The following is a 22,694-nucleotide window of genomic DNA, read 5'->3' as shown; positions in this document are numbered from 1 at the left end:
CTACCTACATGTTCGTTTTACTGAATAGTATTCATAAAATTAAATCTATACTTAGACAGAATTCGAATTCTTCAATTATTTGAAGAAAAACATAAAACAAAAGATAGTTAGAACAGGCTCCTCCAGAGCAGTGAATTTTTCTTTTGTGAGTGGATGTGTATGAATTGTTTATTGTTAAAATTTTTATGAGATAGCTCTTAACAGCATCACAGGACAAAAGATAGAGATGTTTAATTTGTGGAAGAAGGGAATCGGTATGACATACGATTTTCGCACTGTACCAGGCTACATCATTTTAATAGCTGTCTCACTTTTCTACATCGCCGTCCTATATATGCGGTTACCTTTGCGGCCTGCCAAAGTGGTTGTCGTTTTGGCGACCAACGGACCAACCGACATCAGCTCGGGCACTCTTTTATTGCCTCCGGTGGTGGTTTATGGCTATATTTCTGAAGATGAAGTGCCCGCTACAAGTGTGTGACGTTGGCCAAACGCTTTATTGATCGCTGAAATTACTTCGCTACGGTTTATGGCTGGTTGGACATGGATTACTCAGTTTTATATTTTTAAAGTGAAACAACTCTCGGTGGTAAATGCAATGACAAACCAACAAGCAGTTCAAAAATTTAAGTCGGCTGCTACCTAATAGGATTTGAGCTTTCGCATTTGAGAAAATTATGAGCTGTGTCTTCGACGTCTCACTTAATAATTTCCTATAATTCTTTCGGATTTTCAAAAGTTGTGAACTAATAAAAAAATACATTTCCAAAAATAGTAGATTTACAGCAATTCCAAAGGATTCCCATGGGTCAATAATAAAGTTTTTATAACGTTAGAACATTTAGGGTTCATTAATTTTTCTAACGTTATAAAAACTTTATTATTGACCCATGGGAATCCTTTGGAATTGCATTTTCAACACCGATGAAAATTTCTTAAGGTTTAAAAAAATGATCAAAAATTCAAAGAAATTTTCGGTGGAAATTCTGAAGAATTTCACGAATAAACTCCGAAAAGTTTTCGAAGATATTCCAGAAGAATTACCCGAGGAAATACAAAAGATAAGTGTTTCCCAGGAGAAATTTAGGAAATGGATACCAAATAAAGGGACTCTGCTCCAGAATGATACGAATTGTGTCCATATGGTCCACACAGAATGCTTCGGATCAGAACCAAGGATGTTGCTCGGAGAATTGTTTCGAACTTTTTCTGAATCCTGGTTAGGATGTTTCTGCATAAGGCTTTGACAACGATAGCAGGAACGTGACCAATTATTGCATACAACCAATTAGGTCATTATGGACATTGGATACCTTCACCTGCATCCAGTCGGCGCTGAAAGTTGAAATGTCCTTTTGAAGTGCATCAGTAGGTATCAAAGACTGTGAATGCGGAGTGCATGCAATTGATACCGTTTTGATTCAAATCCCGAACAGGCTCATATTCCGAACACTCGATACGTGGAGATTAGGGTGCGGTTTATTTTTCGAATGTTTCCGAAACCTGAAATTCGTGTGCTCAAACGCTTTTTTATGGCTACTCTTTGCCTCAGAATTTCAGGCCAAAATATTGAAGTTTAGAGGTCGCGCAAGGTGATGTTTTGACCATCAAGTTTAGACTTTCATAAAAATAATCATAACTTTGGCAATTTTCATCAGAATTACAATGTATTGTAATTAATCTCTTCAGTATTAAATTTATGAAAACTTTGTGGAACATCATATTTCTTGAAATTAGCTCCAAATGATGGTAATATGCAGATTTTGATAAAAATTTCTTTTTTTCAATGAAAATCAGTTTTACAAACGCTCTAACTTGGTCAAATATCAGCCGAGTCCGGATACTTTTATATATAATCAAAGAGAAATTGGAATTCCAATTTTTCTTAGAAAAAACTGAGTTTCTAAAAAACATTATTTGGCAATGTTTTAGACCAAATACTGCAAACCAATTTTTCTATTGAACAAAGACGCTCCATAGTAGGCCATAATTTTATTATTTTTATAGCACATTTTAAATTTTATAGTTTCTTTTCATATGAAATTATACCGTTGTCGTATAAAACTGGTTACTGCATTACCTGTAAGAATTCCATTATGTTATATTGTTTTGACGTATTAACAATGCTATGCCATAATGAAAAGCTGTTTAGAATAAGAGCTTACCCGCAGTATAATTTACCGTTCTTCAATCAGTTAAAAATTAGTGTAGCGTCATGGACCATAATGAACAATATAAAGAAAAGCAGAAACAAAAAAAAAGAAGAAAGGAATTATTTTGAAATTATTGAAACAAATTTTAATTGATAAATTGCAGTTTTTATCGATTAAAAAAAAAACGACCGCCCATTGTTACTGTGCGAGGTCCCTTATTGCTATACACGTCATTCATGGCGAGCCGATGAAAAAAAAAAGAAGAAGATTACTGCCTATAAAACTGCATGCACTGCAGAGCATCGAGGAGAATTACGACGAACGTCAACGAGAGCACATCGTAGGAGCGCTAGAAGGAAGCAGTCGAACCGAGCCATCCCGACCCATCAGCAAGAAGCAGCAGCCGGCAAGCCAGCCGGATCGTAGCTCATTCAACGAGCGCTACTGCAGTGAGTTTTTAAGAGTTTCCTCACTGCAGTAGACGTCAAACCAAGGCGCATCAAGTGAAGCAGCCGGCAAGCCAGCCGAATCGGAGCAGCAGCTGGCAAGCCAGCCGAACGGGGCGCATCCAGCCCAGCAGTCGGTAAGCCAGCCGAATCGAAACAGCAGCCGACAAGCCAGCCGGATCGTAGCTCATTCCACGAGCAGCCGGCAAGCCAGCCGAATCGGAGCAGCAGACGGCAAACCAGCCGAACGGGGCGCATCCAGCCCAGCAGTCGGTAAGCCAGCCGAATCGAAGCAGCAGCCGGCAAGCCAGCCGGATCGTAGCTCATTCCACGAGCAGCCGGCAAGCCAGCCGAATCGAAGCAGCAGCCGGCAAGCCAGCCGAACGGGGCGCATCCAGCCCAGCAGTCGGTAAGCCAGCCGAATCGAAGCAGCAGCCGGCAAGCCAGCCGGATCGTAGCTCATTCCACGAGCAGCCGGCAAGCCAGCGAATCGAAGCAGCAGCCGGCAAGCCAGCTGAACGGGGCGCATCCAGCCCAGCAGTCGGTAAGCCAGCCGAATCGAAGCAGCAGTCGGTAGTAAGTCTACCGAACGGGGCGCATCCAGCCCAGCAGTCGGCAAGCCAGCCGAACCAAAGCTCATCCGTCGAGCCATTCCGACCCATCAGCAAGAAGCAGCAGCCGGCAAGCCAGCCGGATCGTAGCTTGTCCCACGAGCGCTACTGCAGTGAGTTTTTAAGAGTTTCCTCACTGCAGTAGACGTCAAACAGCCAGCGAACCGAGGCGCATCAAACCAAGCAGTCGGCAAGCCAGCCGAACCGAGGTTCATCCGTCGAGCCATTCCGACCCAGCAGCAAGAAGCAGCAGCCGGCATCCGCATCGTAGCTCATTCCTCGAGCGCTACTGCAGTGAGTTTTTAAGAGTTTCCTCACTGCAGTAAGCCGGACCGAGCACGAATATGCAGAGCATGGAGATGTCAGAGGACGGTCGCGACAATTAGTAGAACTGTTTACTATTCTCAAGTATTCCAGATTCAAAGTGTCACCCCTCCATTTTAATGGGCAGCTTGAAAAAAAAACTCGCGGACAATGTCAATGACAATTCCATGAAGATGAGATTTGTGGTTTTTTAGACTATCAAGTTCTTCGAACACCTACAGGTTTCAGCGATTAAATTTACATTATTAAATAATGATAACTCATTATTAACGGTCTAAGTATCAAAATCAATCTTATATTGATAGAATTCTTCCTATGAAATATATGTCAAAATTACTTTTTCAAACTGAGAACATTCTTAACAAACCGTTGATAATACAGTCCGGTCTATTAAAACCGTAGTCACTGTGAACAAAAAATTGCCGAACTACGTTGCAGTTCAGTAAACATTCTTGATTAAGGTACAACTATGATGAATCTACTGTCCCGGATTTACCATGAGTAAATCGAGCCTTCCAGCATAACTATTTACCGTTCTTCGTACAGCTACAAATATAACGTGGATATGATTGATACCGTTACCTTTTAACACTAAGTTCTTCAAACAATACAAATTTATGGAAAACTCTTGCATTAATCTAAACCAATGAGGTTTACGGTCTTCGCAACATAATCAATATAATATTAAAATCCTTCTTCCAAAAATGTATAAAGAAAATCAGACTACAGCGTGATTATAATTCAATACCGTTATGATTATGGTATAATGTGGAATGTAAACCGCTTCTATCATGGTTCGGCTATCGCTTTGAATTGCGAGCTTACGACCTTTATGAAATAAAGACTTTCAATAAAGGTTATTTGTTGATTTTAATTTAAATGATAAGTAGATTTACTTCAAAAGATTTTTCAGAAAAATAGTTCGTCACCAATTCACCAAAAGATTATTTATAATTACAATTAACTCGTTTCAAAATTTCACTCGTGCTATAATCATCATTGTAAACAACATTTCATTATATCATATAACATTGTAAAAACTTCAAAACAGTAAAGCATAATGAAATTCTTACAGATAATCCAGTTTTCTGCTAATTTACTGTACTTAATCAGTTCTATACGACTACGGTATAATTCCATATGAAAAGGAACTATTATATTCAAAATATACTATAAAAATAATAAAATTATGGCCTACTATGTGACGTCCTTGTTCAAAAGAAAAATTGTTTTGCAGTATTTGGTCTAAAACATCGACAAATAGTGATTTTAGATTTCATATACGGAGGCGAGCCAGCCTGGGGCTGCAAGTCTCCTTAATAAAGCTAATAAAAAAAAATAAAAAAAGATTTCATATAAAAATATCCAGATTCGGCTGATATTTGACAAAGTTAGATCGTTTATAAAACTGATTTTCCTTAAAAAAGTAGAAATTTTTCTGCATATTACCAACATTTGGAGGTGATTTCAAGAAATATGATGTTCCACAAAGTTTTTATTAATTCAATACTGAAGAGATTAATCACAATAGATTGAAAATCAGATGAAAATTGCCAAAGTTATGATTATTTTTATGAAAGTCTAAACTTGATGATCAAAAAATCACCTTAAAGGCTTTTGCGCGACCTCTAAACATCAATATTTTGGCCTGAAAATCTGAGGCTACTCTTTTTTGCCATAAAAAAGCGTTTGGGCACACGAATTCCAGGTTTCGCAAACATTCGAAAAATAAGCTGCACCCTAGTGAAGATTTACCTGAAATAGTTTATTATTATTACATAAATAAACGAAATGTCCAATGATGAGATAATGCAATGATGATATTTTGCATTTTAGTGCGTTCAAGGTGGTGATCGGAACTTGAATCAAAGTGTTCGGAATTTAAGTTTGGCAGAATAAAACCATTTAGTATTGATAGTTATAATCAATAAAATGCGCTAATAGGGGAACTGTTCCGTTTTCAATCTCACTGTACATATATTCATCTCATCGCGAAACAAAGAAATACGGCACCAATTTCGTTCTTTCTTTTTGCTAACATGCATGCTCACTGCTGAAAAAAATCACAAAAATAATAAACAAATCAAATACCTTTTCGTTGCTTTGTTTTTCGTAGGACCAATATCGGAGCTATGAGATGAAGTCCAGGAGCAGTAACCCTATATAAAAGCTCTATTCTTGCGCTACCCGATAAAAACAATTGATCTATTAAAATATGTTTATTCATGTGCCATAAAGACTTCCGAAGTGAAAAATGTCCTAAAGTGTTCGTACGTAATATGAATCAAAAGTGTGACGATCACAGATACCTGCGATTTTATGGCAACCGATGAATTCAAAAGTAGGTACATAACCCTTTAAATAATGATAAATAATAACCCTAAATAAAAGTGCATTTAATGAACGTTCTACAATCCAATTGTTAAAAAAAAATCTCCAAAATCTTCTTGCGGAATTCTTCCAGAACTAACCCTGTTGTGAATGTGTGCGCCGGTCCGAAAATCATTGTCGGTGCCGTTCGTCATAACTTTAGTCGGCGGCGTGGTGATTTTTTTATTGCGTTCGTTTCTCAAAGATTATTTATTTAATTTACAAGACATTTTCAAGACATTTACGGGAAAATATTCTCCAGGACTTTTTTTGAAGTTAATAGTTCTATAACAGGATTTGTTTTTAATATTCCTGTTCCCAAGGAAGACTGTTTGGAATTTTCAAATGAAAAAAATTGGAATTTCTAAATTCTTTTAGTTTTCCACCGGAAATTGTTCCAAATTTCTTCAAAAAATTGTTCAGAAATTCCACGGAAGCTCTTCTGAATTTCCAATGAGTGTTCTCCGGAACTGAGATCTCCGGAATTTCTACAGAAAATTGTTCGGAGCTCGCTCAGATTTTTTTTTAATATTTAGAGCTTGTTGTTTTGAATATATTAGAACTTGTCAAAGAGCTAGTTAATACTATCCCATTTAGTTTCACCCCAAGATTGTAACTTTACAGATACGCGGGCGATTTTTCACTGTCAGGGAACTTCCCGTTGCAGGAGGATAGATCCACCGTCGGGGATTGTCTGACTAGACCGTGATCAAGCAAGTTGGAGTTGAATTGAAACGGGTGCTTTACCACACCCTGTACTCTCTGTACAGAGATCGTACAAAAATAATATTTGCAGTTTTGTGGCATTGCAAAAATTTGATATTGTATCATATTTGAATCACCCCACTGACTTCGGCATTCGTCCGCTCACCCACTGAACGGGGAAAGGACTTTGGAACAGCGTTGATCTGGTAATCGCCAAAGAAATGTTAATAATGGTGCCGGATAAGAAACATCCTTCAACGGTTCGTCGGTACCGGGGAAGTTCGGCCGTTTGATCAACCGAGAGATTGAAGATAGCAGTATCCTCGATCCTAAAATTGATAGTAACTTTATTTCAAATAGGTACATGGTTTTAAAAGAATTATCCTCATTTTACTTCCACTAATTTGTTTTTTTCATGATACTTTATTAACTCCAGATTTTCCAGAAAATATCATGCCCTCACTGTGACAAAATCTACATAGGACAGACAAAACGAACACTAGACACGAGGTTCAAAGAACATTTGGCAGAAGTATCTAAAGCAAACAAAGACACGGAAAATGCTCGCCAATGTAGCACACTTGAACTTCATTGCCCACAATAACGATGCTTCGAGAATCTCTATTATAAACAATCAACTGGATCCGCATTACATAGAAAATTGCGCCAAATTCATCATGATGCAGAAATAAGTATTTATTTATGGCATAATTATCGCCTGAATAACTTGCGTTTTCGGCGTATATATTAGAACAATCGTCCAGTGCCATATTCTTCAACACATCATGTATACTTTTCGGCTCTACATTAGTTTCAAACATGATATCGTTTTGGAAACGTATCTTTTGAATATTGAGATTTCCTTGGTAGAGCTGGTGGTGCTCACTACAGAATTTCGTTACATTTTTAAAGTTCAAAGTACTTCTAAGGCACCGCTTGAAAAAAAATCAGAAGGGTTATGTACAAGACACAACCGCCCAACGTAAACTACGTAAGGCAGTTTTTTTCATTGAGGATTGTGGTGCCATCATGTATGAATATTTTTATAAAATTCATTTGATTAGTTATGTCACTGGTTTCGAACAAAACTAGCGTATCTTAAGATATGAAAATTGTTGGATACGATAATCGTTTTAAAAATTTACTATGAAAACCCAAATTTAGTCCTCAGTGGTAATGATGCCTTTCTTGGATCCGAATTGCCTACATTTGGGTTTTGAAGCATTTGATGAAATATTTCAATAGAAGAAGCCCTAGGGAAGCATTCTCTTTTCCGTTTGCAACATTTATTATTCAGAAACATTCCAATCATAGGCATATCTTGTTTTTCGTGCATCACTAGAAATCATAAAATGTCAATCATGTACAAAAACCCAATTAATTTGGTTGTGGTGCGCGCGAGTAGTGGTAATACGTTGCGGACGGGAAAAGATAGTGTGTGTGTTATTACATTCTAACTCCTACTGTGTCACCAGTGTTGGTAAAATCTCAAAATCTCAAATCGCATCGGCGATTCAAACCATGCGTGAGTCAAATCCCATCAGAATTATGACCGAGAGATTTGCTCATGATTTGAATCGCAATTTGCATCATTGCATGATATTTACGTTTTCTTTATTATTGAATGCATTGAATTAACTATTTTTCGTCTAAAACAATGGCTAATAATTATATATAAACAAAACATACGTCTCGATTGCGTTTTGACGCTTTTTAGAACGAAATCATTTTTCGGTGAGTGAGCGAAGCGATGTGATTCTGGCCGAGAAACTCAAGCGCGATGCTTCCCCTACAGAATCGCAGGCGAGTTAGCTCGTGCATGAAACCTCGATGATTCAGATTTGAGTATGATTCTACCAATACTAAGTGTCATTATGGATAAAATATTCGTGCAAACATTTTATTAATATCATTGCAAGACTTCTGAATCAGGGAGCAAGAAGGTGATAGCTCTATTGTATCTCATATGGCCCGTTTCAAGAACGTATGCGTTCCGAAGCTTTTGTCGTGTACAATAAGTACCGCATTATTGCACCCACGTATTATAAAAATATCTTAAGTGCATTCACACTTCCTGAATCAAAGTTAAATCATTCTGATTCAGGCGCGCATTTAATTGGACAAAATATTATTAGGCCGATATAAATATTTTTTTTAAATATATCTCACCCCTCGAATTGTTTTGCTCAAAAATAACAACTTGAGGGGCAACAAAAAAAAATTCCGGTAAATTTTGAAAACTTTCAAAACATTCTTTAACAAGTCCGAGGAATTTTTCTCCATTTTAATATTTATTTTTTACTAGCAGACCCGTCGAACTTTGCTTCGACTAAAATTGATTTATTCTCTGATTAATTCTCGAGTTATGCAGAATTTTTTGGTTCATTTGTATGGGAGCCCCCCTTTTCAGAAGGGGGAGGCGTTGCAAACCACCACAGAAACATATCTTCTCTTCCAAAACCTCTACACGCCAGATTTGTTTCCATTTGCTTGATCTCGAGTTATGATGAAATTGGTGTTTCATTTGTATAGGAGCCAGGTTTCAAAGAGGAGAGGGGTCTCTAACCATCTTAAGAACCTTCCCCGGCCCCAAAAACCTCTGCATTCAAGTTTTCATGCCGCTCGATTGAGTAGAAGAAGATTACCTCCTCCCCCTTGACTTTGCGGAGACCATAATTTTTAATAAATATGTGTAACGGCCTTATTAGTTTTCAGTTTGCAAAACAATGCATTTTCGTTTTTAATATAAATTTACATTAGGGAAGTGGGGTAGCACGCCCATAGGGGTTAAAACGCGCCACCCCTGAATAAGGTTAAATATCCCATTTTGATTATTTTCAATAGTCTATACGATAAAGCAATGAAAAATATTGCCATTGGATACATATATTTCATGATTTTTCTCTAGTTATTCATGAAAACTCGAAAAACGATTTTTGCGTGTTTTGATGCAATTCTAGCTCGGTGGAATTTAGTCTTTCTGTCGCTGTTATACATTGATAAATTAATAATTGAGCCATGAGCCATGCTGCTTACTCGTGTTCTTTATGTTCCACACGAAATCGTCGTCAAAATGGTTTTAAAACGATTTTATGGGCCTTCAAACTTCTGAGGTCGGTGTGGGGCATTACGCCCATGCTCATTTCGTATGACCGAAACAGCTGAAACATTCGGTTAATTGCCTTAATGTAGGCAATTAAAATGAAAATCAGTACGATAAGCACATGCGCCAACCAATCCCCTGGCGCATCTCACCCCGCATGGTTTCAAAATCATTTTTTTCGGGTGCTTTTTAAAAATCAAATTTCTGTGCAATAAAATGGACAATTAGATATCTGTTATCGGTAGTCAGTCGCAGATATGCTGTTCTTCAGTATGCGCTGATGAAAACTGGCTGAAATGGTGGTTTTCATTGATAAAAATGGCATTTTCCTTAACGTGGGCGTCCTACCCCCAGTTCCCCTACGCATTTTTGTTACATTTGTTTCGACCGCGGTCACTGGTCCGGCTCCATTGTTCTACTTTTTGTGCGAAACACCGCACAAAAAGGAGAGTCCAAAAGCCAACCGCACTGAACGGCGACGGCCGAAACGAGACTCTTGCGGACAAGAAAAGAGGGTGCTGCCAAAATGATCTGATACCCTATTTAACATTCATAACCCAAAGTTTTAATATAATTGACAAATTGGTAGAGAATTTCCGAATCGATTGATATATGAATCTTAAAAATCCAACGGAAGATAAAGGCGCTATTAGAGTTCAAAATCTTACATGATTTCGTGACGGTCTCGAATTTGGAAATTTTCATTTGTCACCCTGTATCCGAGTCTTCCCCTTAGACGTAGTTTACGTCAACAATGCTTCCTTTCTCAAAACAGTGTACAATACCTCATCAATGGACCCATCCACATAATAAATTCAGGATAATGCAAACAAAAATGATGCTTTGGGAGAAGTGGAATAGAAAACTCAGTTTCCCGCATTTCGATGTATTCCGCCATATCGGAGGCTAATACTCGGAGTTGTGTTTCTGACACAACCGGAGAAGTTATAACTTCAGTTATTTTTTTAATTAGTATCATCATAGTTGTCAATGGATCATTGTAATCTACTTGCTTCTGAGTTAGAATAAATGGAATTATTTGTATCAGATGCCAAATATCACATGCTTTGGCTTTAATGGTTCCTGCTTTTCGAGTAAAATTGAAACCGATCGTCGTGTTTATACGTAATTGTTTAAAAATACTGTTCACTCTTGCTTGCAAATAGTTCACAGTAAATATGTGTTTTTTAACCATCCTCTTGAAGATAAGGAACATGTCATTATTTGCCCAACCTTCGAAAATATCATGGGCGACACATGGAGCAGCACCATAGCCAAAAATGTTGAAATACTGTAATTCATTTAAGATTGATTTGCTTTTAAACCCTCGATAAGATATTAGGTCAGGATTCTCTCTTAACCCTTAAAAGCGCAAGGCGATTTTTTTTAGAAATCGTCGGAAATATTTTTAACGTAAATAACCATTGAAATCATTAACATTAAACGTATTTTCGGTTTGTTATTTTAAAACAACATTGCGCATTTAAGGGTTAAAACCATTAAATCGTTTTCATTTGAAATTGGAGTTCGTTTTTCAGTAGGATTTAATGGATTATTAGTAAAGGTGGCATGGTCAATGTTGCACCTTCTGCAGAAATATGAACTTCTGGAAAAGTTTTCTGTTAACCCGGCAATCTGATGTGCGCCCAGATTATCATTAATCGTTGCGAAAACTGAACCAAAAACCCGCGTCTCCTTTTCGTCGACTTGAAAAACAATTCCTTCTTCCTCCAAAATTTTGATATCTTCAACCATCCTTCTTAACACACAGTTCATTCCAAAGTGGGCAAAGTTTTTATTCTTACAAAGTAAAACAAGGAAGAAATTATCCGTCAAACTACGTATATGATGGTCGAGATTCCCGATTACCATGTATACACAAAGTAGTTTATGTCGCGATGTTGCATTTCCTATGGCATTCACTACGACCTCTGCGGCATCTTGATATATAAAGATATTCAGGGTGTTCTTACTGAAAAATGTACTATTTTTGAATTTAAGCCCATCAGTATAGTCACAGAGAAAACCTGCCACAGATTGTTTTTCGCGGAAAATAGCATCATACACTTTGCTATCACTCAACAAACTCTTTAGCGTATCTAAAACAGGAACGTAAATAATAAAAATAATCAGAATGATTGTTGTCTTTCTGTAGCGGATTTTTTTTCAGGAGGCACAAACGAGAAATTTTCCGAATAATGTTTCCGTCGCATGCAAGCTGACCGGAAACTTCCCGAGGGCTAAAACAAATTTTGCATGAAATTATCACAAACCGAATCTATTAATTGCAGTTTGGATACTTCTGTCAAAACATGTTGGTTGAGCATTTTTGTAAACTTATTTTTCGTAAATTTACACTGAACGGTGGAAATTTCACTTGAAGCGTCAACTATTTCCTGGATAGCTGTTTCCGTGACATGGTTTTTTGTCAGCAGTTTCAAGAAAAGGCAAGGCAATGTTCTCTCAACTGTGAATGAAGCATTTTCAGTTCTTTCGTTGAAATTTTCGTCTGACTGATCCATTTTCTCATAGTACTTCACAGAAAAAAAATAATGAAAACTAATCAGCGTGTAAAAAATACAGACGCGGGAAATTACACTATTCTGAGCATACATGAATCTTTTCCAAAAATTCACCCTAAATGTATGCAATTTGTATAGCATTATACCACTTAATCGAATACATAGTGGCATAATGCAATACAAATTGCATACATCCAAGCGAAAATATCGTTTAAAATTATGCTCTTTTTGGCATTCCCTTTATGTGCATTACTTTTGTGTAAATTTCAACAACTTTTTCTATCTGTGTTGTAATTTTCTTTCGGTGGAACTGAATCGGTGCTACTTGCTCATGCAACTGGCATGTTCCGCAATTGCTTGAGATCAAACTTATGAACGTAGAGGTTATGTAACCTCAAACTATTGAACGTTGCAAATGGCTTTCTTCTTGGGCATCTGAACGAGCAGTACACAGGCTGACCCTCGGATGTGTTTCTGGGCATGTTTTAGAATCTTCTTGATTTCCGTCTCTTGCAAGTCACATGATGCCACGGTGCAATGGACCGCAATGGACCATGATTTTTCGAGCTATGACGCTGCCGAAGATGGCTCCGGAAGGAGGAATATGATTTGAAAACAATCGCACAATTCTTCATTGGACACTTGAAATAAGCAACATTTCGATGGATACAAATGTGCTGCAAGAAATCCACAACGTTTTCACTTTGGTCTCCGCACTCGCACTCAGTTTTATTCGCCATTTTTCACTTTTTCTATTACCTCACGTTCAAAACACGAATCGTGATGGCTTCCGACACTTATTAAATCGAACGTCACGCATAGAAGGGTCAAGAATGAATATTCATCGAAAAAAAAATTCAGACGAATGTGATGTAAAATTTCAGGGAAAGCCGTAAAATTAAATCTCGCGTGATTTTTGAAAACGTCGTAAGTCCAAATGAGAGACTCTCTTTCAATACGCTCTCTTTTGCTAATATCTAAGTTAGTTTGAAATTTGTTGCAATATTTTCACCTCAGCACACTAGACAAAGCTATTTTTTACAGATCGGTGCTGCAAAATCCAATGTTAATGTTAGTATGGCTTTGTAATAATCGAAATAAAAAGTAAACAAAGAGAGCCTCTCTTTTGGACTTACGACGTTTTCAAAAATCACGCGAGAAATGATTTGCATTTGATTTTTTTTCTGCACTGAAAAATAAATTCAATCGAATGTAAAAATATTTGATCTGGACATATATTTAAATTTAAGTTAGATCAAATAGAAAATTACATGCAATGATGCTTTGCGTCGTTTTTTTCATTAATGTTATAAATTACGTGTAGTTTTCAATATTTTTTACTGTGTAGGCAACTTACTATTTTTTTATGAAACATTTCTAATCCTTTATGGAAGTTTTATTTTAATGCCTTTGATAATAGCTTTGTTCAAAAGTTATTTACATTTCGGATTTTTTTATTAATATGTCACAGTAAAATATTATAAAAGTTAGACACGACGGAATTCATACTTGAATGTAAAATTTGGTAACATAATGTGTACCAGATTACAATTTTAAGTTCTGTGGTGGAAACGATAAAATAATTGAAATTTCAATTCAGTTTCTCCTCATTTTACATGATTCTACTAGAAACCTTGATGAGCCAGCACGTGGCTGTCAAAACAAATCAATACAAACTTTATTGCATTTCATTCAAACCGCAGCTGGCATCAATTTTATTTATATAAGCATCAACCAAAATAAATATCTGCACATATAAACACAAAGTAGCCTTTATTGCGCTACTTTTCATCACTGTAACTCTTTGTTTGTTGCCTATTCCGACGAGAAATCTGTGATGTTTTCAGCAAACTCAATCTCCAACAGTTCTGTTTTGGAAATTTAAGCGTGTTGTGTAAATTTAAACTATCGTTTAGTCTATAAACAAATAAATTACAGCACGTGTAAAAAAAAAAGAACCAATAACTTTATATTGTCAATTTGTCAAAAACGGGGGTCAATTTGTTACAACTTGAACGGAAATTTACAGGTTTTTTTTTCGAACTGTGAGTGCTTACAGGATCCTGGAATTTCGTCAAACAGATCATTGTTCTGAATACAAAATGTGATCTATATGAGCAAAATTAAAAAATGTCACGGAATCTCATGACATTAACCCTTTCGTTACCAACCCCTCTTTTGAAAACGAAAATAAAAAAAGTTTCGGCTGTAATTTGTTTTGTCTCCAAAATATTTTTTCGAAGCTTCCACCGAAAGAAGTGGCATTTATTCAATTTTAGGGATTGTATGGGCACAGACAAACAGACGTAACACTGATGAAATTCTCATCGACCATGAGCTCAACGGTCGGTTTGATTTCAACTATTTGCGAGTTTCACATCCAGAGGCGCGCGCATCGTATACCTTTATATTTGACATCTCACACTAGCGCCTTCTGTTGACATTGTTGTACTAAACTTTATTTCGTGCAACATGCACGTGAGGTGGTGGTAAAGTAACTGGGCGATAGATTTTGAAACAAAATGTTCTAGCTGTTACGTCTGTTTGTCTGTGGTATGGGTTTCCAGGATTGGCTACTTGGTTCCGGAGTTATTCCGGATTTAAAATGGGTGTTAGCATTTGATTATTTTCTAGAACGTATACTTCGGAAATGATTCTTATAGATATTTGGAATGGAACAGACGCATAAACTATGCCAAATTTTATCAGGAATTTGAGGCCAATCCTGGAAACCCATACAGCGAATTTGGTGAAGGTTGCGAAACAAATGTTCAAAGTCAAAATAGTTACAGCCAAAAAGATTTTTATTGTGGTTTTCAAAATGGGGTATTCAATGGGGCATGGTAACGGAAGGGTTAATGTTATTTGACACTAATTCGGCTCTCACGCCGCCAACAAAAGATTTAGATGCTAGAGGGTCCTTAGAGGGGTATATGTTTATGTTTGTTTATTTATTTTCTCAGACTATGGACTGCATAAAAGTCTTCTCTATTCAGCTCGGTCCATGGCTGCACATCGCCAACCACGCCGTCTGCGGAGGGTCCACACATCGTCTCCCAACTGATAGATCCATCTTGCTCGTTGCACACTTCGCCTCCTTGTGTCCGTCGGATCGCTGTCGAGAACCATTTTCACCGGATTCCTGTCCGGCATTCTGGCAACGTGCCCGGCCCACCGCCGTCTTACGATTTTGTGAACAATGTGAGCGGTGTGAACGATGGATGGTTCTCCTCCAGGTACCGTCCGCCATCTGCACCCCACCATAGATGGTACGCAGCACTTTCTTTTCAAAAACGACGCACACTTCGACCCTGTGAATTTTTGCCGAAGTTCCCGTTGGAATTCCTTCAAAAATCACTCAGAAAAATCGTCCAGAACTTCTTCCGCGAACTCTACAAAACGTGCTATAAAAAACACGAAAATTCAACCGTGAAATCTTTTACAATTTCCTCCAAAAATACCTCCTAGCATTTATTTAGGAACTCCTCATGAAATACTCCAAAAATCTTCCGGTATCCAAAAAAAAGCCCGGAGATTCATCCTGGAATTCTTCCGCCAATTCCTTTTTGCTTTCTCTAGGAAATTCTTCGATAGTTTTCTTCAGAAATTCACCCGAATATTGTTCCAGAAATTCCCCTTGAAATATCTGCAGGAATTCCTACAAAAAATACACCAGACATTTCCCGCAATCATCCCTTCTAAAATTCCATTAAAATTCTTTCTGGAAAAAAATTCTAACAGAAATTCTATCAGAAAAATTCTATCAAAAATCTCTCATAGGACTAAATGCTGCATAATTGTAATTAAGACTTGTGTAAAAAACTTGGAAATACCATTACTGAAAATGATTACAAATTTACAATAGAGCAAGATAAAACTGAACCTAATAAAAAATAAGATTCGACCCACTCCGAACGATGTCCACTGTAAAGTGTGTCATTACGAGCTAGACACTCTGGACTGCGGTTGATAGGCTTCGCGAAAATCATCAACTGTTCCGTCCTGAGTGGTTAACACTCGTAAAGGTGAAGTTTATGAACTAAATTACTTGAATGATGTACCTAGGTAGTGAAATAAGACCGAAAATTAATGCTTATCGTCTCACTCCATATACTTGTCATCGTTCGTGTAATTTGGGGCGTTCCTCTTCTGACAGACAACATCAAGTTAAAAATTACTTATTTTTCTTTCCCTCTGTGAGAACCATCTTCGAATCGCTGCTTCGGAAATATTGACTTGACACCGAACTGAGGGGGACCTGCCACCATTCCATTTTATCTTGGGTCATCGATTGCAGCACCCTCCCACAAGCGTTTTTCCACTTGGAGTTTGTGTAACGGAAACGTTGTTACGGTAAAACAAAAATAGAATGCATCGGGTCCCTTTGTCACATGATTTTCCATCCCGAGCGTTGTCATGGGTATGAGTAGGTACCTCACTTCTTCACCGATCGACCAACGACATCCGACTTCTGCTGAGTGCTGTTGTTCTTAGTTGCTTTATGTTGCGTAAAGTGGATAGCATCGTCATTGCAAGCGTGATGAGAATAGGGTTCGCTTTTCTAGCGTTCATAGTCTACGCATGAAAAATTCTATGACTCAATAAAATTTAATGTGACACATCAGTAATTAATTAGATTAACAAGAGGAACATCACGTCATTCCCATTTAACTTTTATGATGCTCGTTGAGCATCACCATTCTAAGTCATGTTTAATGAGTATTCTTCTTAAATCATGGGTATGTGTTCTGAACTATCTGGAACCGAGTGACGAAATTTATTAAATTTTCATGAGTAATTTCGGACAGATTTTCCGATAAGCTGGTTTTTAGGAACATCATCAATACAGAAAGCTTTCAAAACTAAACTTTGTAGCAAGCGGGATAGCTCGTCAAAGTAAAAGAGTATGTACCTAAGGAACAATTGAGAAACTGAGGACAAGTAGTCTGAAACCCAGTTTGTTGGCGAAGTTCTGTGACACGGGGACGTGAGGTATATGTACAAAAGTAAAAGTAATCCATATAACTAGTATTGCATACACTGAATATCAATTATCATATTTGAAGATAAATGGATTTGGCCACTATTATTCACTTGCGAGGCTCCCTCCAGTCTTTCATCGTGCAGCATCGGCTGAACAAGCAGCACCGAAACGATTCGTTAATTGAACGTAAAATTTAGCATCGTTTTGCTTGACTGGAAACACGCGATATGAAACATCCGCAAACCTTGCCTCCCCTGATGGCCTTTCGGGTTGGACGAACAGGATGCTACTGCTGAGCTTCCTTCCATTCCTCCTGGGCATAATTTAATTAGCACATCGTTTCGCTAACACCCACCCATAACCGCAAAATGCACATGCTGCTGCCGACGACGACGACGACGACGCGATGGAACACTCTTTTGTTTCTGCCATCACCGGCAGGGATCTGGATTTCAATCTGGCCTGGAGGACACGATGTCGGTGGATTTAATCAGTGATTAAATTTGCGATTTCCGTTGTTGTCTCGCAAACACTCAAGTAGTGCGGGCCTGATGGCCGGTCGTCCCGTCAGGACAACATCCGAGCAACCAACAACGGCTGACTGAGTCTGGTTCAAATGCTTGGTCAGCCGCGGACTTGGCCGTCGTCGTAATAAATTCTGATTTGCGATAATGACCACTCCCGTTGTTTGCTGTGCCAGTTTATGAGCGTTTGTGATTCCGGTGTAAATGCTCCTACACACAATAATCCGTCGGTTGGTCGGATGCCTCTTGGTGGAACCACGTATCGGTTCCCCACTCTACGCATACATATTTTCAGTCGCGAAAACATGGGAATCTTAACAGCGCGAATCATCTCGGTCGCAGCGTAGTCGTTGCTGGAGTCGCACATGTTTCTCGGTAGAGCGTGTCGAGTGATGATTTCGAGCAAGAAATCTGGAAACTTTTTGGTATGAAACAAAGAACGTAGAACGACATCGTTAGCGAAAAACGTCGCTTGGTTGATTGTCTCGCTCGCGGGGATATTCAAGTTGGAGAAGTTAAATTGATTAAGATTGTCTGAAATTGCCTAAATTTGGCAGTTTGTTCGTCTGGCAGTAGGAGATCTGCTTGCACCGAATCTGGGACACATAAAATGCGCACCCAGACATCATTTCAACCATGAAGAATCATCCTCTTCTTTACGAAGCTAATAATATCTCCAGTTTCCTAACTGTGGATTCCACATGTGTCAACAACTTTCGAATTGCAACATCAGTTTGTTACATTCGTGTTATAAAGGAATTGTTCTACATTTGATTACCATTTGACTAGCATGCATGCTCATTTTTTTAATCACTAGAAGTAGAAGTATAAGTATTAGAATGCTAGAGGCGCTGTCATCCCATACAGCATTTGTGATCAACATGATTCAATCTTAGCAATCCGGGTTTTGCATGAATGGGTCGGTACTCTGAATGTCAAATTTATTGTTTTGGTTTGCTTGTTCTCAAGTATGAAAATTGGGCTTCTTCTTCTTCATCATCAATGGCGCTACATATTAACTGGAACTTAGTATTTTATTAGAATTTCTTCAGTTATTAATTGAAGGTTTTTCTATGCCCGACATTGCATGAGAATGTATCTTGTGTGGCAAGTACAAGGATATACTATGCCCAAGGCGTCGAGAATGTTTCCAACTCGAAAACATCCTAGACCGGACCGAGAATTGAACTCGCCGTCTCCGGATTGTCAATCCTACGCTTTAACTTGCATTGCTACTGTTATTATTTTATTTATTCAGACTTGGGCCGAAGTGACCTGTGCGGTATATAAAAGTCTTCTCCATTTGGCTCGGTCCATGGCTACACGTCGCCAACCACGCAGTCTACGGAGGGTCCGCAAGTCATCTTCCACCTGATCGATCCACCTTGCCCGCTGCGCACCACACCTTCTTGTGCCCGTCGGATCGTTGTCGAGAACCATTTTCACCGGGTTACTGTCCGACATTCTGGCTACGTGCCCGGTCCACCGCAGTCGTCCGATTTTCGCGGTGTGAACGATGGATGGTTCTCCCAGCAGCTCATGCAACTAGTGGTTCATTCGCCTCCTCCACGTACCGTCCGCCATCTGCACCCCACCATAGATGGTACGCAGCACTTTCCTTTCGAAAACTCCAAGTGCGCGTTGGTCCTCCACGAGCATCGTCCAGGTCTCGTGTCCGTAGAGGACTACCGGTCTAATAATCGTTTTGTAGGTTGTCCGTTTGGTACGGCGGCGAACTCTATTCGATCGGAGCGTCTTGCGGAGTCCAAAGTACGTACGATTTCCAGCCACTATGCGTCTTCGAATTTCTCTGCTGGTATCATTTTCGGCAGTCACCAGTGAGCCCAAGTACACACATTCTTCTACCACCTCGATTTCGTCCCCACCGATGCAAACTCGCGGTGGGTGGCTCACATTGTCTTCTCATGAACCTCTTCCTATCATGTACTTCGTCTTCGACGTGTTGATGACTAGTCCGATCCGCTTGGCTTCCCTCTTCAGTCTGATGTATGCTTCCTCCACCATCTCAAAGTTACGTGCCATAATATCTATGTCGTCGGCGAAGCCAAATAGCTGGACGGACTTATAAAAAATTGTACTACTCGTGTTAATCCCTGTATTACCCCTTCTAAAGCGATGCTGATTAGCAGACACACAAGACCATAACTTTGCCGTAACCCTCTACGGGTTTCGAAGGGACTGCCCCTGAAACTCGAACTAAGCACATCACCCGATCCATCGTCGCTTTGATCAACCGTGTCAGTTCATCCGGAAATCCGTGTTCGTGCATTAGCTGCCATAGCTGGTCCCGATCGATTGTATCATATGCGGCTTTGAAGTCGATGAATAGATGATGTGTGGGCACGTTGTATTCGCGGCATTTCTGCAGTACTTGGCGAATGGCGAACACCTGGTCCGTGGTGGAGCGTTCGCCCACAAAACCCGCCTGGTACTGCCCCACGAACTCCCTTGCAATTGGTGCTAGTCGACGGCATAAAATTTGGGAGAGTACCTTGTAGGCGGCGTTCAGCAATGTGATTGCGCGGTAGTTGCTACAATCCAGCTTATCGCCCTTTTTGTAGATGGGACACACGACACCTTCCATCCACTCCTGCGGTAAAACTTCCTCCTCCCAAATCTTGGTAATGACCCAGTGCAGCGCTCTAGCCAGTGCCTCACCACCGTGTTTAAATAGCTCTCCTGGTAGTTGGTCAACCCCAGGGGCTTTGTTGTTCTTCAGCCGGCCAATCTCCTCCTGGATTTCCTGGAGATCCGGAGCCGGTAGAATTATGTCCTGCGCGCGTTCTCCCAGGTCCATCACCATACCGCCATCTTCGTCTGTCACATCGCCATTCAGGTGTTCTTCGTAGTGCTGCCGCCACCTTTGGATCACCTCACGCTCGTTCGTAAGAAGGCTCCCGTTTATGTCCTTACACATATCAGGCTGTGGCACGTGGCCCTTACGTGAACGGTTCAGCTTCTCATAGAACTTTCGTGTGTTATTAGCGCGGTACAGTTGCTCCGTCTCTTCACGGTCTCGATCTTCCTGCTGGCTGGTCTCGATCTTCCTGCTGGCTGGTCTCGATCTTCCTGCTGGCGCTTTTTCCTCCGGAAAATCGAGTTTTGTCTGTTCCGCGCCTGTTTATATCGTGCCTCGTTCGCCCTCGTGCGGTGTTGCAGCAATCTTGCCCATGCTGCATTCTTCTCTTCTACTAACTGTTCACATTCGCCGTCATACCAGTCGTTTCTCTGATCCGGGGGCATCGTGCCAAGTGCAGCGGTTGCGGTGCTACCAATGGCGGATCGAATATCTCTCCATCCATCTTCAAGAGACGCTGCGCCTAGCTGCTCTTCCGTTGGGAGTGCCACTTCCAGCTGCTGTGCGTATTCTTGGGATAGTCTACCGCCTTGAAGCCGCCCAATGTTAAGCCGCGGCGTCCGACTTCGACGCGTGTTGTACACCGTCGAGAGTTTTGAGCGCAGGCAACCTGCAACGAGGTAGTGGTCGGATTCAATATTCGCACTGCGGTAAGTGCGGACGTTCGTGATGTCGGAGAAGAATTTACCGTCGATTAGAACGTGGTCGATTTGGTTTTCCGTTTCTTGGTTAGGTGATCTCCATGTGGCCTTGTGGATATTCTTGCGGGGGAAGAAAGTGCTTCGGACTACCATTCCGCGGGAGGCTGCAAAGTTTATGCATCGTTGGCCGTTGTCGTTCGATACGGTATGCAGACTATCCGGTCCGATGACCGGTCTATACATTTCCTCCCTTCCTACCTGAGCGTTCATGTCACCGATGACGATTTTGACGTCCCGCAGTGGGCATCCATCGTATGTCTGCTCCAGCTGCGCATAGAACGCTTTTTTCTCGTCGTCGGATCTCCCTTCGTGTGGGCAGTGTACGTTGATGATGCTAGTTGAAGAAACAGCCTTTAATCCTCAGCTTGCACATCCTTGCGTTGATTGGCTGCCACCCAATCACACGATGGCGCATCTTACCCAGCACTATGAAGCCGGTTCCCAGCTCGTTGGTGGTGCCACAGCTTTGGTAGAAGGTAGTCGCTCGGTAGTCGACTTTCTGTCCTGTCCAGCAAATCTCCTGCAGCGCCACGACGTCGAAGTTGCGGGGATGTAATTCATTGTAGATCATCCTGTCGCAACCTGCGAAACCTAGCGACTTGCAGTTCCATGTTCCAAGCTTCCAATCGTGATCCTGTATTCGTCGCCTAGGTCTTTGCCGATTATATCGAGTCGCATTATCTCTTATATTATTCGTAATGATTGGTTTTCCAAACGGCTTATTGGGCCTGCGCAAACCTCCTGTCTCGTCGGAGGGCCGTCGTGTCAGGGCTGTTTAGCGTCCCACCTAACACCAGGGCTTGGGCTTGTGCGCTTTGAGCGGCACACGGTCGCTTTGGCGGAGCCTACTTGCGGATACATGCAGCTTTTTATAGAGGTTTAACAGGGCCCACTGTCAAACCCCACCACATCCTAGGCAAGCCCCACAACTCGCAGATGGCCTGGGGAGGGATCGTCAAGCCCTTGGACATAGTCCCTGCTGCCCGCTTACTGCCCGTTACTGCGAGCACCTACTTTGCACGAAAAAACATCCGAAAGCACACCTGGAGACACCCAAATGGTGAAACTTGCACCCAGATAGACCATGTTCTGGTGGATGGGCGCCATTTCTCGGATGTTATCGATGTGCGGACATTCAGAGGTCCGAACATTGACTCTGATCACTACCTCGTTGTCAGTAAAATTCGATCACGGTTGTCAACTGTATCGAACGAAAGATCACAGCGAACGATGCGTTACAATATCTAGCGATTGTCGGCGGAAGGAGTATCGGCTGAGTACCGCCAGAAGTTCGACGAACGGATAAGTGCAATCAACGTTAGCGACAACATCAACGATCTATGGGAGTCGATCCATGGAGCGGTGAGCACAAC

At 40.3% G+C, this 22,694-nt stretch overlaps 1 protein-coding gene across 1 annotated transcript; it reads left to right on the top strand.

Moving 5' to 3' along the window:
* Window positions 1-2,400: 2,400 nt before the first annotated feature.
* On the top strand, window positions 2,401-3,516 carry LOC134222847 (transcriptional regulatory protein AlgP-like). Its single transcript, XM_062701995.1, has 3 exons — window positions 2,401-2,602; window positions 2,802-3,296; window positions 3,353-3,516. The coding sequence occupies exons 1-3, from the start codon at window positions 2,401-2,403 to the stop codon at window positions 3,514-3,516; spliced, it is 861 nt and encodes a 286-aa protein (XP_062557979.1).
* Window positions 3,517-22,694: the final 19,178 nt, after the last annotated feature.

This window comes from Armigeres subalbatus, chromosome 3 (assembly GCF_024139115.2).
Source record: "Armigeres subalbatus isolate Guangzhou_Male chromosome 3, GZ_Asu_2, whole genome shotgun sequence".
Classification (NCBI taxonomy): domain Eukaryota; kingdom Metazoa; phylum Arthropoda; class Insecta; order Diptera; family Culicidae; genus Armigeres; species Armigeres subalbatus.
The sequence above is the reverse complement of the archived record's forward strand: the minus strand, read 5'-3'. Positions and strand labels throughout refer to the sequence as shown.